Here is a 23,321-nt window from a genome sequence, read left to right as displayed (position 1 = left end):
AACTTCTCCCTAGTAGACGCGTTTTAAAAACCTTGAGGAGAAGCTCGAAGGGGAAAGCCCAAAGAGGACAATATCTGCTAGCGGTGGGCTTGGATTATTACAAATGGTATCAGAGCCAGATACTGGGCAATGTGCCAACGAGGACGTTGGGCCTCGAAGGGGGTAGATTGTGAGATTCCACGTTGATTGGTGAAAGGAACAAGTGCCAGCGAAGACGCTGGGCTCTGAAAGGGGTTGGATTGTGAGATCCCACATCGATGGGGGAAGGAGAACAAAGTCGGTGTGGAAGCCTCTCCCTCACAAACGTGTTTAAAAGTCTGGAGGGAAAGCTTGAAAGTGAAAGCCCAAAGAGGAAAATATCTGCTAGCGGTGGACTTGAGCCGTTACAAATGGTATCAGAGCCAGACACCGGGCGGTGTGTCAGTACGGACACTGGGCCTTGAAGAGGAGTGGATTGTGAGATCCCACATCGATTGGAGAGGGGAATGAGTGCCAACAAGGACGTTGGGCCCTGAAGGGGGGTGGATTGTGAGATCCCACGTCGGTTGGGGAGGAGACCGAAACATTCTTTGTAAGGGTGTGGAAACATCTCCATAGCAAACACGTTTTAAAAACCTCGTGGGGAAGCCCAAGAGGGAAAGCTCAAGGAAGACAATATCTACCAGCGGTGAGCTTGGGCTATTACAACTACACTACACGTGATTGCCTACGTTTCTATCGACTTTGGAACGATATCTATTTTAGATTAGATGGAAATTATTACAACGCCCATCGGACCGTTGACATTGACTGTACCGTACCACAAAAGCTTGTCGGCTCTCTTATTCTACAAAGATATCATATTATTCTTCTTAGTACACTATTTGACCATTTGTTCAGTAATGAACAAACCCTTATGCTATTCAAACTTAGAACCTTACTAGAGGGATACCCTAAAACAAAGCAACCCTGCAAAAGAAGGGTAACTTTAAAGCCTCATTGCATGCCGGTCAAGAAGTAGGAGGAGAAAGCCTCAAGAGTCCCTCCCAGCAAAGGGACCCGAACATCGATCGCTTGGCTATCCGTGGGGCTCTGTAGAAAGTAAGCGACGTCGAGGATCGGTGGCTTTAAAGGAGATGCATAGAGAGCTTGTCCATGTAAGAACTCGATCTTGTGGAACGGCATTCGGGTCCAATCCGATACAACAGTGAGCTCCTTGAGCGGAGGAAGGGAAGCCTGAGGGCCTTCGAGACCTTGTTTGTATGCATTGATGTAGTCGTTGTCGACTCGAGACTTGGCGTTTCGTATCATCTCGACTATTGTTTTGTAGCTTTCGTCCTCCAATTGTCTTGCAGTTAAGGCGACCGAAGCGAGCACAAAGGCATTGCCGCTGAAGCCTTTAGGTAGAGGAGGCATCAGTTTGTTCCTGGCGTTCACTGCAAATTGTAAGCACACCATCTTTTCTTTGCTCACAGACATAGCCTTAGTTCTTGCCTGTAACAGACAATAATATGTCTCAAACCAAATTCAACGACCAATATTGAATGTTTTTTTAAAAAAAAAAAAAAAAAAAGACAAACCCATATATATATAGGAAATAATGGTAACAACTACTTGTCCGTTTTGACCCGTTACATATCACCGTCAGCTTCACGGTTTTAAAACGTGTATGCTATGAGAGGTTTCCACGCCCTTTATACAGAATGTTTCATTTCTTGGTGTGTAACTCTGATACCATTTGTAACAGCTCAAGCTTACACTGCAGATATTGTACTCATTAAAAAAATGTAAGCTTAGTACCTTCCATAGATGAGCAGCAATAACATCGAACGACGAACAAGCAAAGCCACCATTTTCTCCCATAGCGTTCTTCTTTAACCTCTCGATCATTCCTCTACTCAATCTAAACGTTCTATAAACATATTCCTTTTTCCCTATTTCCTCCTTACCCGTCATGCTTTGCATTATCAACCGATACAAATGATCGATCGCCACCGCCCCCGACAACGGCATCGCCCTCTTCTCCAAGCTCCGTTTCGTGTCGTAACCCATCAAAAGCCTCCCTCTCTCATGCACTGGCGTGTGCAACTCAACCCCATATGGCTCATTCTTGTCCTTGAAAATGGCTGACTTTGCCGCCCATGCACTTAGGAACTCGTACGCAGCTGGTCCATCAAACAATGAATGGCTTATTCCTGTTCCTATGGAGTATCCTCCACACCCAAACCTTGTCACCTGCTTTTTAAAACATCATTAAAATAAACAAAAACAACAACTTCATCCGTTTATTTAGTCTCTATACTTTTAACGACCTTCAATTTTCCCGCCCTCAATTCAAAAACCTTAACAATTTTAGGGTCATAACTGAAATTTGTCGATTTGGGCCGACCCATCATATTTGTTTCGGGATCTATGAGTCTACTGGAACTACCTACTTCGATCAATTAGTCAAGATTTTGACTAGCTACAAAATCACCGATGCTCGATCTAGTGCTATTTTTATGGAGATTCTTTAAGATTCCTATTCAAGATCACCCTAGTTCCTTTTCTAGTAGCTGTTGGACGGCTAACTGTCTATCGAGGGTAGGATAGGGTGAGAGTATAGTTTAGTTGGTTAAGACATATATCATCAATCAGGAATAAAAGTTCTTCAATTTTACGTTAGAGCGTAAAATTTTGTCTCTCCCTATAAAAATTTCTAACTTTGCTCTCGAGAGACTAAATAAACGCAAAATTCAATCGACCAAACATGTAATTAAACCTTGTTTCAACAACGTAAGTTGTCTTGTTTTCTTCTAAAGCCAACTGGGTTTGAATCATATGATCATATCTATGAAGATCTTGAAAGAAGGAACAAAAATAATTGTCTTTACAGACTGTGAGAATGTGTTCATTATTGTCTAATCCAAAGCTTGTCTCTTTGCCCTAAAAAGCCTCGACATAGCTGCTGTCTTAAACCCTAACCTTTTACATGTTCTGTTTCTTTGTCTCAATCAATAAAAATCCTTTTTTTTCTTTCACTTTTTTCATGAAATTAAGCAAAATTTTCAACAAAAAACCAAAACCCTTTTGTTTTTTTATAAAGACAAACCTCTCACCTGAGCCACAACCAAAGGGAACTCAGAAAAATTCCCATTCAAAACAGGTTTATAGACCAACTTCTCAAAGAACTCATTGTAATTCGAGAGATCTCCAAGTTCTGAAATCTCGACATGGGTGAACGATTGAACGAGAATTGCACCGCGGTTGTTGCACCGTAGATTCAGCTTACCGTTGGCGGGGTTCGGCTCCAACCGACCAGCCGCCGGGGACCAGACCGATAGCGTTTCTTCTAACCCTATTTTCAGGTTGGTGAAGACCGAGTCAAGTGATGAGCTAGAAGATGGCTTGTAGAAGAAAATAAGGTACACGTGCAAGGGACACTGCCTGTCTAAGTTTGAGAGCTCCAAGAGTTTTGGAGAGTTTAAGGTTTTGGGAAAGACAGTGAGGGTTTTTGTAACAGAAACATGGGAAGTGGCCATGATGATGATGTTTTGTGAAGGAGCTGAATTTTGTGAGTGTGGAGAAGAGAAGAGAAAGTTAGGGTAAATATAAGGACTTGGGGTTGAAGATTCCTAGCTAGGGTTCATCCCTAACTTGTATTTTTTGTGAATTTTTTTTTAATTAATTTTAGGGCCTACACTATGGTTGGTAACAATTATAAATTCATTTTCTTTTTCTTAATTCTATATATAAAATTATTTCAATTTGTGAGAATAAATGTATATATTCTATTTAACGTGTGAAGTATAACAACTTAATTAATATAGATATATATTATCGATCAAGAGGTCAAAAATTCGAATCTCAAAAATGTATATAGTAGGTTACATGTATTTGTCAACGATCGTGAATTTTAGGGTTTGTATCGTTGGTACGAATATCGAATTTGTAGTATGAGAAAAGCAAATTTCGATTCCAATGATTGGCTAGCTAAAGTGAGCCAAATCACTGTTTTCGTGGCGGTCGGAATAGAGATTTGAACTTTTGACATAGAAGATGGGTTGATAATGTATTGATTATTGAGCTTCGGTGCTCACGTTCCCGACTAAAATAAAGGGTTTGTGTTGTCTGCTTTACGGGCTTTTCAAGAACGTCTTTGGTCGATGACTCGAGGAGAGATCAACCGTTCACCGTATTAAACCAAAACAAATGCATTCATGTGTGTTTTTTTTAGTATAAGGTATTCAATTAGCATATTTTCTCGAATAATTGAACTATAATAAGTTTTAAAATATTTATTTAAAGTACAAAATTCTCCAATTCCCTAATATTTTTATAACATAATGTTCAAAATATTACATTTTGTGACAAATATGCAACATTCAATGATAAGTTAACCATCACAGATAAGGAGGTGATGAATCACCGACTGCCTGGGTACTGCCAAGGAGGATAAGAAAATGACCATTCCACCAATTTTGGCTCTGAATCATTACGACACGAGTAACGGGTAAATTTGAAGTAGTCACGATCAGTATAAAGAATATTTCTCGAGCTCAGATACGGGCAATTCCGACACGTATGTTCGATGAATATGTAGTCATGGAACTGAAAAATTCGAAACTCCAGTTCCGGTCAATCAAGCTAACCCGACCAGGATTGGCGGTGAAGAAGGTACAAACTTTGCATTGAACCCACAAGGGTTAGAATAAACTAAATGGCCAGCCTAAGACAAAAGAAGGTACCAAAATAAACCTAGGGTTCATATCTTTAGGCCAAAAAGTACATTGGGTCAGTGTACTTTCTTAAAACTAAAGCTTGTATTTTTAAACTCGTAATGATTTGGTCGTTATGGTCCCGTGATCTTAAAATTTGTAATGATTTAATCTTCGAAACTTTGTCTCGCCGTGAAAAACTCCACCAACTTAAGCTTGTTGCTAGCTCGGTTGATCTTACGGGAGACGACCTTACTACATCTAGTTGTCAAAATAACCCGTAAGCTATTAAACCCTAGATAACAATACTTTTCACTGAATCATTTTAAATTTTAAACGAGTGAGATCCCACGTCGATTGGGGAGTAGAATGAAACATTCTTTATAAGGGTGTGAAAATATCTCCCTAGCAAGCACGTTTTAAAAACCTTGTGGGGAAGCCCGAAAAGAAAAGCCCAAAGAGGATAATATTTGCTAGCGGTGGGCTTAAGCTGTTACAGATACACTACAGTAGTTTTTTATACATATAATCATAGATTGAATCATTAAATACAAAACATATCGAGACTAAAACGTTAGTTCAATGGCATAGACTTACACGAAACCCTCGGTGTTATTTAGGTATAATTTATGCTTATAAACAATACTTCTTACCATAGGTTGAACGTTTTTTTTTTTTTTTTTTTTTTTTTTTTTTTTNTATAAGCCTATTTCTATATGATAGAATGTAACAATTCAAGCTCATCACTAGAAGATATTGTCCGTTTTGGCCCATTATGTATCGTCGTTAGCCTCACAATTTTAAAACATGTCTACTAAGGAAAAGGTTTTCACACCCTTGTAAGGAATATTTAATTTCTGTCTCCAACCGATGTGGGATCTCACAACTCACTACTCTTGGGCGTCCAGCGTCTTCGTTGGCACACCACCCAGTGTCTGGGTCTGTCTGATACCATTAGTAACAGTCAAAGCTCACCTCTAGCAAATATTGTCCGCTATGACCCGCTATGTATAGCATCAGCCTCACGATTTTTAAACGCGTCTACCAGGGAGAGATTTCCACACTCTTATAAGGAATGTTTCATTCCCCTCTTTAATCGATGTAGGATCTCACAATCCACCCCCTTAGGAGCCCAACGTGTAACAATCCAAGCCCACCACTAGCAGATATCATTCATTTTGGCCCGTTACGTATCGCCATCAACCTCACGGTTCTAAAACGCGTCTACTAGAAAGAGATTTCCTCCCTTGTCCAACCGATGTGAGATGTCAAGTAGAAGAAAAGCAAAAGGCAAAGATATTGATATGAGGCAAAGGGAGATGAATGTGTGGGGTTGAAGTGATTGAAAGAAAACAGGTTGGCTAAGCTTGGAATGGCTTGGAAAGGATATTTGAGTTGGTATTTTGTGTGTGGGAAAGCAAAAACAAGCGTGGATTTGAAGCTCACAGATGTCTGTTCATGTCTCCAACTTTCCCAACACTTAGCCTCATATTCTGCTCTCTACTTTTCTCTGCCCTCCATTCTTTTCCTTTTCAAATTCCTCCTTTGACATATATATATATATATATATATATATATATATGAGTTGAAATGTACATAAAATTTCATACACCCACATGAAAGAAATGATAAAAGATAGGAACTTTATGGTATATCAGCTCAAATGTACATAAAAATCTCATTTTTACCTATACCCACATCATATTACACGATGAACATAACAATTTTAGGGTATATCACTTCAAATATGTATAAAAATCTCGTTTTTACGTACACCCAGATGATATTACATGATGAACATAAGAGTTTTAGGGTATATTAGTTGGAATATGTATACAAATCTCGTTTTTATATACATCCAGATGATATAATGAAGAGGCGTGAATTCTTCCTATCTATAGGTTATATATACGCCATCAAAGCTGTGGATGTTGTTTAGTTACTTGCTAGTTTGAATACGGCTGATTTTCGAACGTTTTCTAAAACTTTCTTTGTCCCTGTTTTCTAAAATATTTTTTGAATAACGGGGCTAGAGGCTTCGTCAAAATGTCTCATACTAATGGAGATGATGTTCTTTACTTATAAGTTCACGATCTTCTCTTTAATTAGTCAGTGTAAAACTACTCCTCGAGAGGCTCGGGTAAAGAATGATATTTGTTGAAGGAGAAATATGGGAGAATAGAGTTTAGTGGCTTCATAATGAAGCCAAACCGACCAGACATTTTTGTTGAATTTGAGTAGTGGAAGAGAAAGGGAGTTGGGTGCCTCCATTATAATAGCCTAATAGTTAAAGCTTAAATACACTAAACAATTAGGGGCTACCTCTATTTATAGTGTCTTTAATGAAGTAAAGGAAGAATATTTGTTGGGGACTTCAAAAGAAATATTATCTTTTTAAGTTGATAGCCATTTTTAAAAATGAGTGCAATGGTGATAATGGCGGTGGTTAATAATTCAAACCCGCACACAAAATCGATACTAAATCCATAGTTTATGTTCATCTTTGTCGTCACGAAAAAATGAAAAGAAATAATATTTTAATTATTAAACTAACTTTTAAATTCGTAGTGATTTTTGATCCTACCCTATTAAAAAATATTGGATTATGAATTTATTTAAATTAGATTAGATTGGAGTAAATAAAAATTTTATGAGCAGAATTAGTTTTAAAAAAATACATTTTGATTTATGGTACAATATTTTTTAAAATTATTATCTCTAACATCATTTTTAAAATAAATTTCAAAATATACAAAATTGAATAAATATTATTTTTTAAAATTATTATCTCTAATATGATTTTTAAAATAAATTTCAAAATATACAAAATTGAGTCGTATGTGTATTAAATGTTTAAAAATAAATAAATAAATGTTTTTACGAACTAACATTTTATTTTTATTAAAAAAAAAATTAAATAAATGACTCGAACAACCCAAACCAATCCTAAGCAAGCCATTTTAGCCATACAATCGGTCTCGTCTAAAGTGGGTTAGGTTTATTATTTAATAAAGATAGTTTAGATTGAAAAAATTTACAACCCGACCAATTGAGTTGAATCTAACCTGCCTAAGCTAACTCCGGAGCACCGTTTCTATACCGTCAATATCTTGACAATTAGATGAATAATTGACATATATTTTTGTACCTTAGCTTTCTTCACCTAAAATAATAGCATAATAATTCTAATATTTGAGTTGAATAGAAAATTAAAGAAAATCAAATAGATCTTCAAAACATTACTGTTGGAGAATTTCCTAGCTGTTTGTTCCCTGTGAGTTCGTATCATTCATTGTAGTTAATATTTTTCTTTCCTTTTACAACGTTATAATTCTTACATTGCTGAATTGCTTGTTTTTCTCTAATCATCTAACACGATCACCTGCGGGTTACCTTCCTCGTTATATTCTGGTGAAGCGATATCCTTGCTCGCTTCAACTTCCATTTCATCAACGACGCTATGTTTCTCCGGTTGAGGTGTAGAATCTGGCTGATCTGGGCATGGATCATCGGAAGCTGGAACACGAGCAGATGATTCGGGAATTTCTACTTGAGCAGATGGTTCAGACTTTTCGTCGATGAGATCAAGGTCTATTGGCATCAACCTGTCGCTTTCCTTTTTCGACTCTGAATCTTTTGCAGGATCTATCTCCATTTCTGTGACAACAGCATCCTTTTCACTGTCTGGATCCGCAAGTGATGGTTTAAGACCCAAATCGGTGCTCGGTGATTCAACGACAACTGGTTGTGGATCAGAAACCGAAGTTGGTTGTTCGTTAATGGGGTTTGACTGTGAAGAAAGAATTCGGTCCACGTCGTCAAAAATCTTCTCTAAGGGGAGGAGGTTATTTTTCAAGTCAGAAGCTGCATGGTGGCTCCCAGAGGGTGCATGGACCAGCTCTTTGCAATTTTCATCCAAAACCTTGCACATCTGCTAAGAAAATGGATGATATATTTAAAAGTCGAGACGGAGATTTGTGAAGAAACGTCCACAGATGAACGCCGTTAACGGTTTTATATTAAAAAGAAACGTAAAGAATTACCTCGTTGTAAAGCCGACTTAATTCTAACCTATCAGGATTGTCATCACAAGTTTCTTCTGAAGCTGCACAAGGCAAAATACAGTCACTGTCAGTTTGTTACCAAAGAATCCTGGATTTTTTGACAAGGGCGTTCAAAAGATTGTTTAAAACTTTATTTCAACCATCGTTATTGTCTTCCAAACGTGCTATACAAAAAATATATCTCATTGTAACCGCCTAAGCCCACCACTAGTAGATATTGTCTGTTTTGACCCGTTACATATCGCCGTCGGCCTCACAGTTTCAAAACGCATCTACTAGGGAGAAGTTTCTATATCCTTGTAAGGAATGTTTCGTTCCCTTTTCCATCCAATGTGGGATCTCACAATCCACCTCCTTTGGAAGTCAGCGTCCTTGCTGACACGTCGTCCCGTGTCTAGCTCTAACACCATTTGTACCCAAGCCTACCGCTGGTAGATATTGCCCACTTTGGCTCATTACATATCGTCGTCAGCCTTACGGTTTTAAAACGCGTCTACTAAGGAGAGGTTTCTACATCCTTATAAGGAATGATTCATTCCCACTTCCAACCAATGTGGGATCTTACACCCAAACACCATAGTGTATACAACGAATTCTCAAACAATTTAAAAAAAAATCTTAGTATTTGGGTCACCTTGTGCTCACCAAGACTAATCTCACGAGACAACCACCCCTGATCCAACTACATTTGGTTGTTAAAGAAATTCGCAAGATGTTAAATCCTAAGTAGGTAGCTTCCCTAGCATGAACTCATTTCCTCCAAGTCCTTTATCAAGCAAGTTTAAACCATAGTATAACGAAGTTATGAATGCTATTCTTAAGTAACCAATTATTAAAGAAAAGACGCTTACAAATTGGTTCTACTTGAGGCAACTGATCCTTCTTTTGAGTATCTGTCTCCATAGAGCTAGGACCTGGCACATTCGAAACCTTGGATTCATTCTCAATATCTTCACTTGTCATTTCATTTGCCTTCGTATCGCCCTGAGAGAAGAGAGGAGGAAAGAAGAAAAAAAAAATGAATCAAGAAAAATGATTTGATACAATGATATCTAAAACCCAACAATTTAATATAGAGTCGATAATCAAGCTAAAAAGAGTCGATAATAACCATGTTAGTTTGAAATTTTCTAAGATAGACCACGACAAATGTTGTAACAGCCCAAGCCTACCGCTAGCAGATATTGTCCTCTTTGGGTTTTCCCTTCTGGGCTTCCCCTTGAGGTTTTAAAACGCATCTAATATGGAGAGGTTTCATCTTTATAAAGAATGCTTTGTTCCCTCTCCAACCAATGTGGGATCTCACAATCCACCCCCTTGGGGGCCCAACGTAGTCGTTGGCATACTGCTCGATGTCTCGCTCTGATACCATTTGTAACTACCCAGGCCCGCCGCTAGCAGATATTGTCCTCTTTGGATTTTTCCTTCTAGACTTCCCCTCAAGGTTTTAGAACGCGTCTAATAGGGAGAGGTTTCCACACCCTTGTAAGAAATTCTTTGTTCTCCTCTCTGACCAACATGGGATCTCACAAATATCTTTAAACCTTTCAATGACTTGAACTTTGAACTAGAATCTTCTCGTTCAGTTCAAGATTTCATAAATAATATGCAGACGCAACGCCAGTGATGATGGCGGGCATTCAATGCAGTCCATATTTTGAAAACCTGTGACCACACTAATGCCTTGAGGAGTTTAGAACTTACAAAGTATTCTTTCTGGTACTCTGCATTCAGCCCTTTTTCCAAGAGGAGCACCCTTTTCTTGACGAATTCAACCTGTCGTCTCTGCATATCTCTAAAATGATAATATATAGACGAATCTTGATATAACTGGGATTGGTTAGCAGTATCAGTTCCTCCTCCCTGCACATCAGAGGCAGCATCGTTTCCACCGCCGTTTTCCTTTTCTCTGGACTCGCTACCAGTTGCTTCAGTATTTGACGTGCTTCCACCATTCTGAACAAGCGAACCGGTTTGTCCGGGAACAGGTAGGTTAATGACAGGAAGATTCAACTCCAGACAAATCACCTCTTGAATCTTGAGGTCCTTATCGTCAATAATCGCTTGCCATCTACCGTAGCCATGCCTTGAGATATGAGAAGATTTGAAGATTAGTGCTTGAAGATCAAAGCTTTAAAATTTCAAGTATGAATCTAGCAGACATATTTGTGGAAACCTATGAATTGATAACCCTTTGTCATAGTAGTAATACAAAATCAAGTCATCAATCTGAAGGAATGAAACAAATTAGTGAAAATCCATACTTCAGAACAGCGAGTAGCAACAATCTATCATGTTCTTCCTTCCAATGTTTTCCACCTTTAAGTCCGGGGTAACGAGATAAAATGTCGTCTGTGAAAAGTGGAGCATTCGGATTTTCTGGGACAAATTTTGCCTATAATTCCACCAAAAAGAACAAAAAATGATCACATAAGTAAACATGCATTGGCAAAAAAAATATGTAAAAAGATTACTATAAGAACAAAATCCCCAAAGAATCATACAAGAACCCTCTGATTACAGACAATCTATAGTAGTTATACTCCGTCTCAAAAAGAGCCATGGAATTTGGCTAATTCATTCATCAACCCCCAACTTTTTCCCCTTCAAGTTAAAACTATATTAATTATTTCCAGCCAAGTAAATCCTCCAGAGGGTTAATTTTATAGTTTCTGTAACAGCTCAAGCCAACCGCTAGCAGATACTATCCTCTTTGGGCTTTCCCTTCTAGACTTTCCCTCAAGGTTCTAAAACGTGTCAGTTAGGAAGAGGTTTCCACACCCTTATAAAGAATGCTTCGTTCTCTTCTCCAACCGATGTGGGATCTCACAATCCATCCCCTCCTGGGCTCCACTGGAACACCGTCCAATGACTGGTTCTGATACCATTTGTAACAGCCCAAGCCCACCGTTAGTAGATATTGTCCTCTTTGGGCTTTCCCTTATGAGCTTCCCCTCAAAGTTTTAAAACACGTCTGTAGTTAATCTATAGTTTTATGCATTCCCTTGAAAAGGCGACTGCATAGCATTTAAGCCACATTTCCATCCTTAGAGAAAAGCGAATGCCCCAAAATAGTTCATAATTTGAAGAATAGATACCCAGTGGATCTTCAGGCTGAAGTACAAGGAATTACAACAATAAAACAGTTAACATATCAAAGCTTACTTTATCCCTTATCAAGAGTATAACTGCAATTCTGATCAGCACATCTTGTATTCTGAGTCCTTCTTTAGGAACACCATCTAAACGGAACATCATGTAGAATATTAAAATATTAGTATTCCACAAAAAAATTAAAATGCAGAAACAGTTGAAGACAAAGCATCAAAGGATGCACGAGATTTGAAGCCTTGTGCATGTTAAAGCTTCATTTTAAGTCTGCATTAACGTCGAGATTCCAAATATCACTTTTTTTCCTCTTAATTATTAGCTAGGGAGTTCTCATATAAAACCGTCGTATATCACATATATACATACATACATACATATATATATATATATGTGTGTGTGTGTGTGTGTATATATATATATATATATATATGTATATGTGTGTGTGTATATATATATATATATATGTATATGTGTGTGCGTATATATATATATATATATGTATGTATATATATATGTATGTATGTATGTATATGTATTTTTCTTTTCTTTTTTTCATGAAACCTTTGTTTTTTTTTACACAAAACAAGTGTTGAGGATACAATACCCGAAAAGTTGGGGGAGTCAGTGATATCTTCAGCAATGTGAGATAAGAAAAGAGTCCCATATCTGAACAAAAAGTAACGGTTGTAAAAAACACATCAAACATTCATAATATTATCTTTTTTACTTCTAAAATGCTTCATAAATATCTATTAAATAAATATGACCTTGAATTTTTCGATATTTAATTTTTTTTTAAAAAAAATTATTTTAATATATAACTTTTACGTTTTAATTTAAATTTCAGAGAACAACAAACAATAAAGGGTTATAAACATGTTTCTACTTGTTTTTTCCAATAAAAATGAACAAGAAACAAAAAATAGTTACTCTACAGCACTTACTCCTTTATTTCTTCATAAGTCTTCTGCTTCATACGAGAATTAAACTCCTTCCAGTCAAAGTCCCCGACGCCAAACCTGTGTCGTGTAAATCAACTGTTATCACTTGACAGCATAGAAACGCTAACAATGAAAATATTGGTAAAGCTTCATTTACAAACACGAGAAAGTAGGCAACGTAAAACACTTACGGGGTTAAAGACAAATCGGGAATCAGGGACAGAAAAAATAAAAAATAAAGCACAAAAGTTGGCAAGAACCTCATTAAAATTTGCACAAATGCAGCCCTTTGATTTTGGTTGAAACCAAGAACTCTGAATGCTCTTCCTTCCCCTTCCATTAAGGGAAGTGGCTCAGTGCTATCCACTGGAAATCGAACCATGAAGAGTCAAGATCAATAAATTAAGGGATTATCAAATAATCAGAGCAAACGGGAGCAAATTGGAATTATACCGCGAGATTTCCTCCGATAAGGCTTTTTCACAGAAGGAATACCAGTTGAATTTGCTTCACCGTCAGTCAAATCAGCTTCATAGTTATCATCCTCACCCTCGGAGCTTACATCTTCTAGTCCAGCGAGGTCGTCTTCTTCAACAGATACCATCTAAATGGATTTCAAGGTTCAAATCACCCAAACTTCAATCAGTAATGACTCAAAAACACTATTTGAAACAAACCAATGAACGAAGAACATTTTAAATTTCAATCAAGTTAAATGGAGCATAATAGTAATGTTTCACAACCGCACTTGTAGTAATGTTTCCGAGGAGGGTCCAGGAGAGAGAACAGCTATTTTACAACTTGAAGAACGTGGCACGTTTTGTAGGAATTGCATTGATTATAACTACATATACAACAATGATATCATATCTGACTGACCTGTTTCCGGCTCCTCTTTCCTTTACCCAAAGCATTGAACTCTTCTACCTTATGCACTTCATATTTGTCCTTCAACAACTCTTCCCAATAGCTAGCTCTTTCCAAGTTGCTTGCAACAGGCTTACTTTCCATGGATGCCCTTTTGGCTGCCTCTTCTGCTGCAGCTTCTACCTCGTCGATATACTCAAAATTTGCCACCTACAGCATATAATTAGGTCTGCATCACTCACAAAATGAAAATGAACACAAAAGTGAAACAAATGTTGTAAGCATTCCGCATGCAAAAAACAGTTCTCAGAGAGATTTCACGTTATAAAACTGGGTTGCCTCGTATTGTTATCAGTGTTTGTTTGGCATACCCCTTTCGAAAAAATTGTTTCTCAAGTGAAGCGATTTTGTTTGTCTTTAATCTGTTTTCAGAATTTCTCGAAAGTGCTTTTGAACATAAAAAAATTTAACCAAACCATGTCAACTTTTTGAAAAAAAAAAATATATCTGTAATCATCCATAAATATTTTAAAAGGCATGCCAAACGTAGATTAAATGAGAAATCCGACAAGTGAATAAAAGGGTATATAAATGCCATGCTTCTCCTTCCCAATTTGCATGCTGGCTCCATAAATTTCAAACAAATACTGTTATCTGAAAGGCATAATAACACAATGACAATACCTCGAATATGCAGTTCAACTAACAAATCTTTATGAATGCACGAGAAAATAATTAGTGTAAATAAAACCTTAAAGGCCTTCAGAAATTCATCATCCTCTTCGTCATCCATGGTTGCTTCTTCGTCTCTAATTTGATCACGATCCAGCAATCTGCGAACAATGTTATGCATAAGATTTAATAACAAGCATATCGATAGTTATTGTTTAAACTAACGGAATTAAAAGTTACCTTTCTATCGCAGCATCATCATAATGAATTTGACGAGATTTCCCTGCCTCATCATTCTCATCAGCAAATAATTCCTTTGAGCCATACCTTATAATATCATCTAGCTCTTCCTGAAATGAAATGAGATAGGCAAAATGTTCAGTAAAACTCAAGAACAAGAATACAAAGTGCTTCTTTGTTAAAGTAAAACTACACATATTATAGAATTTGTATACCTGATTGATGTTCTGAGCCTTCAGCCTTCCGACGACTAAATGCTCTAAAACCATCTTCTTCTTTGTCATCTGCATCATCCTTTCTTCAATGGTCCCTCGTGTTACTAACCGATAAATCATTACCTGCAACATCAAACCAAGCTCCCGAGTAAAAACAGTGAACAGCAGCTGTAAGTCACAAAACATTCCAAAAGAGAAAATTCAAGACCTTGTTAGTTTGCCCAAGTCGGTGAGCTCTAGCCATAGCCTGTAGATCAGCATGGGGATTCCAATCACTACAAATAGACATTAGTAGAATGATATTGGTTAATAAAGCTGGTTGAGTGAAAACTCATCAAAAACCACAAAAAGGTTTTTCACCGTTCGGTAATAATCATATGCATTGACATGTTAATCATCCAAATGACAGCTAACGTATTTTCCCAGAAAATATAAAAATGAACTATGAAATATAAAATGAGAAGTCACTTCTTAAGCATTCACCTCTGGCAAATCACAGCTAACGTATTTTCCCAGAAAATATAAAAATGAACTATGAAATATAAAATGAGAAGATTATCACACCTGTCATATATGATAACGGTGTCAGCAGTTGCAAGATTTATTCCCAGACCCCCAGCTCGAGTAGAAAGCAGAAAACAAAATCTGGAGGAACCCTTGGCATTGAATCGATCTATTCGAATTTGTCTTTCAGCTCCACAAACCTTGCCATCAATTCTTTCATAGTGCCATTTCTGACCCATAAAACAATCATACCGATCAGACCTATACTCAAAAGAATAGCAGTCTTCCTTTCTCTTCAATAAGAATCGCTACTGCTTTTTCTTACCTTGTAACAGCAATAGTCTTCTAGCAAGTCCAACATGTGTTGAAACTGTGAATATATGAGAACTCTATGACCTTGTTCTTTAAGTCTCACCATCATCTTATCCAACAAATGCAACTTCCCGGAAGTTTCCAAAAGCTGTCTGTCAAGTTAAATACAGTAGTACAAAATTAACCAATAGGAATTCAAATTCCATAAATAACTAGCATTCGCTCTACGAATATGGAAAAAATCATAAATTTATATATGCGAATCTAACTATTTAACATGGAAGGCTGAAGATCGAGGTAGAAAATTACTTGTACGCTTCTTCAGCATCGTCTATATCAGGTTCAACTCCTTCTAACATGTAAGCATGACAACAGAGCTTCCGCAATTCCATAACGACATTGATAAGAGAAATCTGATGGAAATGTTTTAAACTTCAACAATCTTATAATTATCAAATAGAAAAGGAAAAAATTGTAGACGGTGAACTTGCAGCCTTACCTGTGCACCACCACGGCGAGTTAATATTTGATAGTTTCGGGTTAAAATGGCTTTGTAATATTCTTTCTGCTTACTGCTTAATTCAACACGCAAAATAAGTTCTTTCTTAGGGGGTAGGTCCTTCATGACATCTTTCTTGACCCCTGCCAGAAATTAAAGGTTAGAGAAAAACACTTCTAAACACAATGATTTCAAACTAATGGAGACAAAAATATTCTATTTGTGCTGTGAAACTAATAACTCAAAAAACTAAACTGCAANTTTTTTAATTTTTGTGAACATTTGAACTATCACTAGACAAAGTTTAAGAACCTTACTTCTCAGGAGATGGGGAGCTAACATTTTGTGTAGCCTCAAGATTTGCTCCTCTTGATTGATATCTCTGAACTCCTCTTGAAACTCCTCAAGACTTCCAAACTAAAAGAATATAGGCATCCATAAGTGATCAAATCCTAATAAATTCATTGATCATGTTTGTATGATTTATAACCAACATATGCAATATATCTGATTCGACTGGAGTGTCCCACTAACCTTCCCAGCGTCAAGGAAGTGCATCAGCATGAAAAGTTCATCGAGATTATTCTGAAATGAAAACACGAGTAACTGTGAGAAAACTGCAGGCATTTACCCTTTTCACAAATTTGGCTACATGCATTTACGTATGAACAGCCAAGTTGAGAGATGGGAACATCAGATAAATGTATGACTTAATTCAACATCATGTTGTTCCTTAAAATGAGCGGAGTAATTTTAGAATAAAAATTTTGAAAAATTTTTTTGCCAAAATAGTAGGAAAAAGTAACAAGCAAACCAAAAACGCTAAAAATTAGATCAAAACAATAAACTGGAAATTTTTTCAACATGTTGAAGGTTGCAAATACCAATGGCACCATTGCATTGAGATGAATAAATTCAGCATCAACAGAATGAAAAAGCAAAGAGTTAGCTACATCTTCCGTTTTATTTTCCAAGAAGCGAACTAAGAACAGAACGACCTTACCATACTGGTAAGTCATGCTATACAATAGCAATAAGAAATCCAAAATCAAATAATATGATCTTTAATGCACTAATATGATCTAAAACAAACCTGAAGAGGAGTTCCAGTCAAGAGTACTCGATGGTTACTTGAAAATTGTTTCAATGAAGAAAATAATTTTGAATCCTTGTTCTTAAGTCGATGGCCTTCATCAATAATCTAATAGAAAAATCAACAATAAGAAAAAATGGTAAGTTAGCAATTATGATCCCTTAAATGAACATCACACTTAGCATGGGTGTTAACAGAACATCTTACTCACCAAGGATTGCCATCTTATAGGCTTCAGTGTTGCCACATCAAAGTTAATCATCTCATATGACGTTAGCAGAACATCAAACTTGATTCTATCTTGCTTACTTTCAGTAATAATTAGGCCAGATTTCTTTTTCTTCACTTTCTTATGATTCTTTGGAAAGAAAAATTCATATTCCCTTATAACTGCACGAGCTTGCGCAGAGCCCACATACATAACCTACAGCAAGTAACACATTAACATAATGCAAGGCAACAAACATTATGACGAATTAATAATGAACAGATACATACAACATTCATATGTGGAGCCCATGTAGCAAATTCACGCTCCCAATTTCGAAGCGTCGATAATGGAGCAACCACCAAGTGAGGAGATAAATTCTCTTCATAAAGGGACGCTAAAAAGGCAATACTCTGTATGGTTTTTCCTGTAACCAAGTAGAAATGATTTTTTTCAAGTTAAAGATCAAATGGAACCTCTTTTTACACTTCTTTTTATTGAGAGAACCGATAACTCACCGAGCCCCATCTCATCAGCAAGTATCACATGAGTTTGCTTGGACCAAGAAAAACGCAAGAAATTTAACCCTTCGAGCTGATATGGATGTAATGTTCCTTCATTTGCATCGAAAGGACAGCTTATCATATCATCATGAGAAAAATATAATATACTACACTTTAACATATAGGACAAAATTATGTACCTCCAGAAAGAAATTCAGGACTACAATCATATTGTTGGAATTCTTTTTGTTTTTTCTTTACTTCACCAACATCACCATGGATGCTTTTATTCTTATTAGAAGACTTGCGGGATCTAGACTGAATTTTATGGAATTTGTCGATTTCGGGCTGAAAGGCAGAGATGTCCGATTCAAATTCCCAATAGCATTCATCATATGAAAGTTCTTTATATTTCACCAAATACTCTTTTTCTTCATCGTTTTCCCTACATCATTGAAAAACAGCATCCACGTCAATCAGTTTTCAGTTTTCGCTCCATCATTCTAATTCAAATTGGTTATAACATGTAATGGGAATACAGTACAGGTGATTTAAAGCGTCAAAGAGATCTATACCCATACAAGAGAAACCATATGACTGCCGCATACGGACAAGAAAAATGACAATAGTGGTATGCCACATTTTGCCACCCCACAATGCCTGGGCGTTATAAAATGTTGCAACAAAGAATGAAATAAAAAGATTTAAGGAACTTTTTGGAAACAGACAATAAAGGACTTCAATATTCAACATTGGAGAAATAATATAAAAGATGCTGGACAAGAACCAGGAGAAACATCATACATGTGTAGGGTGGGTACATAGGAATGCGGATGCGTTAGATCATTTCATTGAAAAAAAAAATGTAATCAATTAAAAAACAAGCAAAAGGTCGAACGATTCTGTTGATTCGAATTGGCACTGATGGTTGAAAGATTATAGTCACAATGGAACTGATGCAACAAACACCAAGAAAAGAATAAACCTGCAAGCAAGAATCCGGTCCACTGTAGTCCATTCAGGTCGAATAGCAACATAATCTTCCTCGGCATTGTTGTTTGATGCCATTTGCTTATGAAAATTGTTTACTTTAGTCTTCAAGCGAGGATGAGTTTTAAAAGCTCTAATAAATTCTTTCTCGGGCACCCTGAAAATTAAGAATAAAGGGAACATAATAAAAGATACGAGAAAAACCAGGGCTGCTACGGAAGTGAAAGGACAACAGAAATCAAACAGAGATATTGCTGTAACAAAGCAGAATCAGTAAGAAAATAACAAAATAAGTTACCATGTGCAGTGTAGATAAGATAACCCCTTCCACTTTACGAGGTATTGTTTCACAAAAATTTGCTTTGAACCGAGCTTTGTCGCATCACTATCTTCAGCAAGAGTAGGGCGCATTTCACAGTCCAATAACTTATCGATATCACTTAGGGGGCTTACCTGTGAGATGTAAATAGATGTGAGAAAAAATTGGTTGACAATAAGCGCTACAAAGTCTTCATAAAAAACAACTCAAGGTTCCGAAAAAGGAATCATACACATTCAGGGCACCTCCAGTTGCTAGGGACAGGCGATTTCAAGGGTGGAACTAGACATTTAGGATGGTAAGCATATGTACAGGTTTCACAAGAGAGAAGATTCTCACTTTCTCCACAAGCTTGACATGCATCTTCTTTCTGTCATAGGAAGTGAAAGGACGGCAGAAATCAAACAGAGATAAAATAAGTAGACTAGAAAATTGACAGAATAACACCATCACTTCCACTTAAGTTGGCGGTAAATGATATGGGAAAGCATGACAAGCCTTCCAAAAGAGGATTCTACCAAATTATGCTCCCACTTGATAGCTGCCAATCGACGTTCACAACTATCCGGAATAACCCTTATATAAGTATCTTAAATAAACTTACATTTAGTGTAACAGCTCAAACCTACCGCTACCAAATTATTGTCCGCTTTGACCCGTTACATATGCCGTCAACCTCATGGTTTTAAAATCCGTCTACTAGGGAGAGGTTTCCACATCCTTATAAGGAATGTTTCGTTCCTCTCTCCAACCGATGTGGGATCTTATGTTTTTTCATACATCCTTGTGTTCTTTCATTTGTTCAATGAAATTTTGGTTTCTTTAAAAAGACAAATGAAGTCCTCGCTAATTAGAGTAAGCTAGAGAGATTTATAAGAATGGGCTTAACATATTCAATATTTTGTCCTTCCGTACAGTTAATAAAAGGTTTGCATCCCTTGATGTAAATTTGTACAGCCGATAAAGAGAAAGTGACTTGGTAAGGGGTCGTTACGCTTGTGAGCGAAATAGATACGTGAGTCCCATTTACTACTGCCACTCTACATGAACAAATGGTTTCTAAGAACAGTCCCATTTTCATCAGGCTCACAGGCAGTTGATATAGAATGAAGAGGGGGATTTAAAATTTAGTTCAGACAAAAATAACAAGAATGAAAAACTATTTCCGTAAGAATCATATGAAATACAACAGAAAAAGACTGCTGAGCCTTGAATTACAGAAAATAAGAAAAGTACACAAACCTTGTCTTCCCGCTCTAGTTTTTCAAATTTATCCTGCGTTGAGCCAGGTTTTTTATGCTTATAATCGAAATCGTCATCTGACTCGTCGAGATTATACACTGGCCTCCGTTCTGATCTAACACGAAGCCTCTCAACCAGGCTACTCATATTCTGCACCAAGAGATCATTACGTTAGCGACTTAACATACAATAACAAATAGTAACAACACTTGAACACTTCGTAAAAAATTTTAGAAAAAAAAAACAAAGGAACAAATTCTTCTGAATGAAGTCATGACAACTGTAGTAATAAGATAGCGCTGAGAACAGTCGGAATCGTAGTAATTGCAGAGGAAAACCTTTAGCTCAAAATATACAGCAAAGTTCTCAATTCTAGGGTTCAAATTAGTATGCAACAAACGTGAATGAACCATGTGAAACGCCAGAGAAAGAATTAACCTTGAATAAAATCCTACGTCCACAGTGGCTCATATTCAAATACATTACCATAAAAAGATCAAAACAAACATGAAAGCATAGAAGAACTGTACCGTACACGCCAAAACAGTATTAAACTTCCAACACGCAACGCAATGAACAATTGCCCAGAAAACAAATGTAAATAAACAACGAAACAAAGATTTTCATATGAGCTACAAAGAAATAAAACTAAGCACATTCAATCCCAAAAAAAGGAAACGAAAAAATATGAACGCATGACCGAATGCCACTGCCATAAACGACGATGAAATCTCAACAAAAAGAAAATCAAACATTTCATCACCACTCAGAAAACCTAACACAAGTTTTTCAAACCCAGAAGCAAAATCATCAATTCTACACGGCTCCATCAACAACATTCAAAATAGAGAAACAAAAAAATCATCCCTCACATGATAAAACCAGCTGAAGAAAGAACTAAATGAGCTCCACTTCTGATATAAATGTGGCGGGAGAGAGAAAATACGAGAATTACCGAAGAACACCGGATCTTGAGGCCGATATATTGTCGGAAATCAGCGAGAAATCACACCTCGAGTTAGGAGAGAGTAGAACAAGGTCTGAAGAGAGAGAGAGTGAACAAAAAGCAACACTAATCTCAGAAAGTGAGTAGGATTATGCATGTGAGAAGCTTCCTGTATAAAGATTAACAGAAAAAAGCGGTAAATGAGAAGTGAAGAAGAAGAAGAATTACACTCAGATCAGCGGACGAGCTCATCTAATTCCATCGTCTCATTCTCGTCTTGAATCTCAACAGAGAAGATGATGTTTAAATTCTTCTTCTACGACTCGTCTGTAAACAGGAATGGTTGCTTTTTGATACAGAGAATTTGGAGAAGAGGTCCGAACGGGGAGCCCTTCCCTTACCCAAAGCAAAAGCAAGTGCCGCTACTGACCTTGTCAATTGGGCTTTTGACTGATTTTGGGCCTTTTTTCCTTCTTAAATCTTGAGCTTCAACAAGTTCATCAATGGCCGACATTGGTAAGATCATCGGAGATTTTGGAATATCTTCATCATTTTTGTTGAGATAAATGGAAGTAATCTATATATAGTAGTTTAGTTTAAATAATCGATCGTGTTGGATCGTGTTGGATCGTGTTCGATCTCGGTTTAAGAACTTACTTAATTATTCGACTTACAGATTTGTCTCGATCAGTTATACCGTTTGTCGTCAGTTGTAAATTAACTACTGTATTCACCGTCGGAGGAAGTAACGTTTTGGATTGGTTTACCTGTCTCGCTCGTACACTCGTCGGATTCACGTGTTTTGTATTAGCTTAACGAATTAAGATACGTGCTAAGCTTTCTGGGGTTTTTAATACTCTTAGCTCGTATATATTAAATTGTTAGGGTTACGAAATTGTGATTTATAATGTGTGTGAGATATTTTAATTGTAATACTCGTCGTTCATATAATCTTAAATTTTTAAAAAATTCTAAAAAAATATTTTTAAACTTTCAAAAGTTTCGTTAACCTCCTCAACTTTTTAAAAAATTTCAAAAAATACCCTTATCGTTAATATTGTGTTTAAAAAATACATACGAAAATTTTAAAACAGCATTAATACCCTCGATTCTTATATTAAAAAAAAAATTTAAAATATTTCATTTACGCCATAAATTATTATTATTATTATTTTTATGTTACTTTTCAAAGTTCACTAATATTTTTAAAACGCCGAACAAACTCTAAATTTATTTTTTAAATTTTTATCGAAGTTTTAAGGTGTTTTAAAGTTTTAAAAAACGTTCAAGGGTATTAACGAAACTTTAAAAAATTGAAGGTTTTTTTTTTTATTTTTTATTTATTTAAAGTTTAAATGTATTTTTAAAACAAACTATTTTCGTCCACGACTAATTGTAATGTTAACTTGAGCATAGTCCAATCGTTCGTACGTTCACTTCATTCCAATAACTCGAAAAATATGATTTCAATAACTCGAGGACTAAAATGATATTTTTACCAAATTATTTGGTACTTGCCTAAAATTTATGAACGGAATAAAAGTGGGAATCTCATAACTACTTGTATTGAAAAACGTGTCATTTTTGTCATGCAAATTTGACTTGATTACATAATAGGAAAGTTTTCCCGATACTATCATTCCTATTGCCATATATCATTTTAAAATGATCATCAAGTTTATTAACATTAAATAATTATTTTTTCGATAAATAAAAAAAATTAGAGGTTTAAATTAGGGATGCTTGTGGATCGTGTTAGGTTAAGACATTTTTTAGATCCAATTGGTTCCAGTCATAGTTTAACGGGTAAAACATTTAATTATTTATTTTTAAATTTTTAATTAATTTTTGTAACTGATATATTTTTAAAATATTTTAAATAGATAATTTAAAAAAAAAAAGATATTGGAGAAAAAATA

At 36.3% G+C, this 23,321-nt stretch overlaps 2 protein-coding genes across 2 annotated transcripts; both read right to left on the bottom strand.

Annotated features, from left to right (window-relative positions):
- Positions 1–745: 745 nt before the first annotated feature.
- On the bottom strand, positions 746–3,574 carry LOC111788180 (brassinosteroid-related acyltransferase 1-like). Its single transcript, XM_023668432.1, has 3 exons — positions 3,078–3,574; positions 1,780–2,214; positions 746–1,473 (listed from the first exon to the last, which is right to left on the bottom strand). Exons 1-3 carry the CDS (start codon positions 3,498–3,500, stop codon positions 976–978), a joined length of 1,356 nt encoding a protein of 451 aa, XP_023524200.1. The 5' UTR covers positions 3,501–3,574; the 3' UTR covers positions 746–975.
- A 4,299-nt stretch (positions 3,575–7,873) lies between these two features.
- LOC111788081 (CHD3-type chromatin-remodeling factor PICKLE) lies at positions 7,874–21,815 on the bottom strand. Its single transcript, XM_023668250.1, has 32 exons — positions 21,631–21,815; positions 21,412–21,496; positions 20,457–20,606; positions 19,447–19,584; positions 19,194–19,348; positions 18,891–19,052; positions 18,106–18,350; positions 17,921–18,016; positions 17,693–17,829; positions 17,406–17,618; positions 17,195–17,302; positions 16,636–16,686; positions 16,419–16,518; positions 16,102–16,244; positions 15,912–16,015; positions 15,616–15,754; positions 15,351–15,520; positions 14,995–15,061; positions 14,787–14,909; positions 14,572–14,681; positions 14,411–14,492; positions 13,672–13,869; positions 13,246–13,396; positions 13,053–13,158; positions 12,796–12,870; positions 12,456–12,517; positions 11,906–11,982; positions 11,005–11,135; positions 10,445–10,826; positions 9,592–9,724; positions 8,720–8,781; positions 7,874–8,607 (listed from the first exon to the last, which is right to left on the bottom strand). The coding sequence occupies exons 3-32, from the start codon at positions 20,601–20,603 to the stop codon at positions 8,038–8,040; spliced, it is 4,437 nt and encodes a 1,478-aa protein (XP_023524018.1). The 5' UTR covers positions 20,604–20,606; positions 21,412–21,496; positions 21,631–21,815; the 3' UTR covers positions 7,874–8,037.
- Positions 21,816–23,321: the final 1,506 nt, after the last annotated feature.

This window comes from Cucurbita pepo, chromosome LG02 (assembly GCF_002806865.2).
Source record: "Cucurbita pepo subsp. pepo cultivar mu-cu-16 chromosome LG02, ASM280686v2, whole genome shotgun sequence".
In the NCBI taxonomy this organism is placed as follows: Eukaryota; Viridiplantae; Streptophyta; class Magnoliopsida; order Cucurbitales; family Cucurbitaceae; genus Cucurbita; species Cucurbita pepo.
Note: the sequence above shows the minus strand (reverse complement) of the source record. Positions and strands in the feature narration are given on the sequence as shown.

What these genes read in the sequence shown, in the direction of transcription:
- LOC111788081 (XM_023668250.1), bottom strand. Translation starts at nt 20,603, where the DNA reads ATGAGTAGCCTGGTTGAGAGGCTTCGTGTTAGATCAGAACGGAGGCCA. An exon ending in AACTAGAGCGGGAAGACAAG is followed by an intron (nt 19,585 to 20,456) that starts GTTTGTGTACTT and finishes TTCCTATGACAG; the next exon opens with AAAGAAGATGCATGTCAAGC. An exon ending in ACTGGAGGTGCCCTGAATGT is followed by an intron (nt 19,349 to 19,446) that starts GTATGATTCCTT and finishes TACATCTCACAG; the next exon opens with GTAAGCCCCCTAAGTGATAT.
- LOC111788180 (XM_023668432.1), bottom strand. Translation starts at nt 3,500, where the DNA reads ATGGCCACTTCCCATGTTTCTGTTACAAAAACCCTCACTGTCTTTCCC. An exon ending in TCCCTTTGGTTGTGGCTCAG is followed by an intron (nt 2,215 to 3,077) that starts GTGAGAGGTTTG and finishes TTTAAAAAGCAG; the next exon opens with GTGACAAGGTTTGGGTGTGG. An exon ending in TTGCTGCTCATCTATGGAAG is followed by an intron (nt 1,474 to 1,779) that starts GTACTAAGCTTA and finishes TGTCTGTTACAG; the next exon opens with GCAAGAACTAAGGCTATGTC.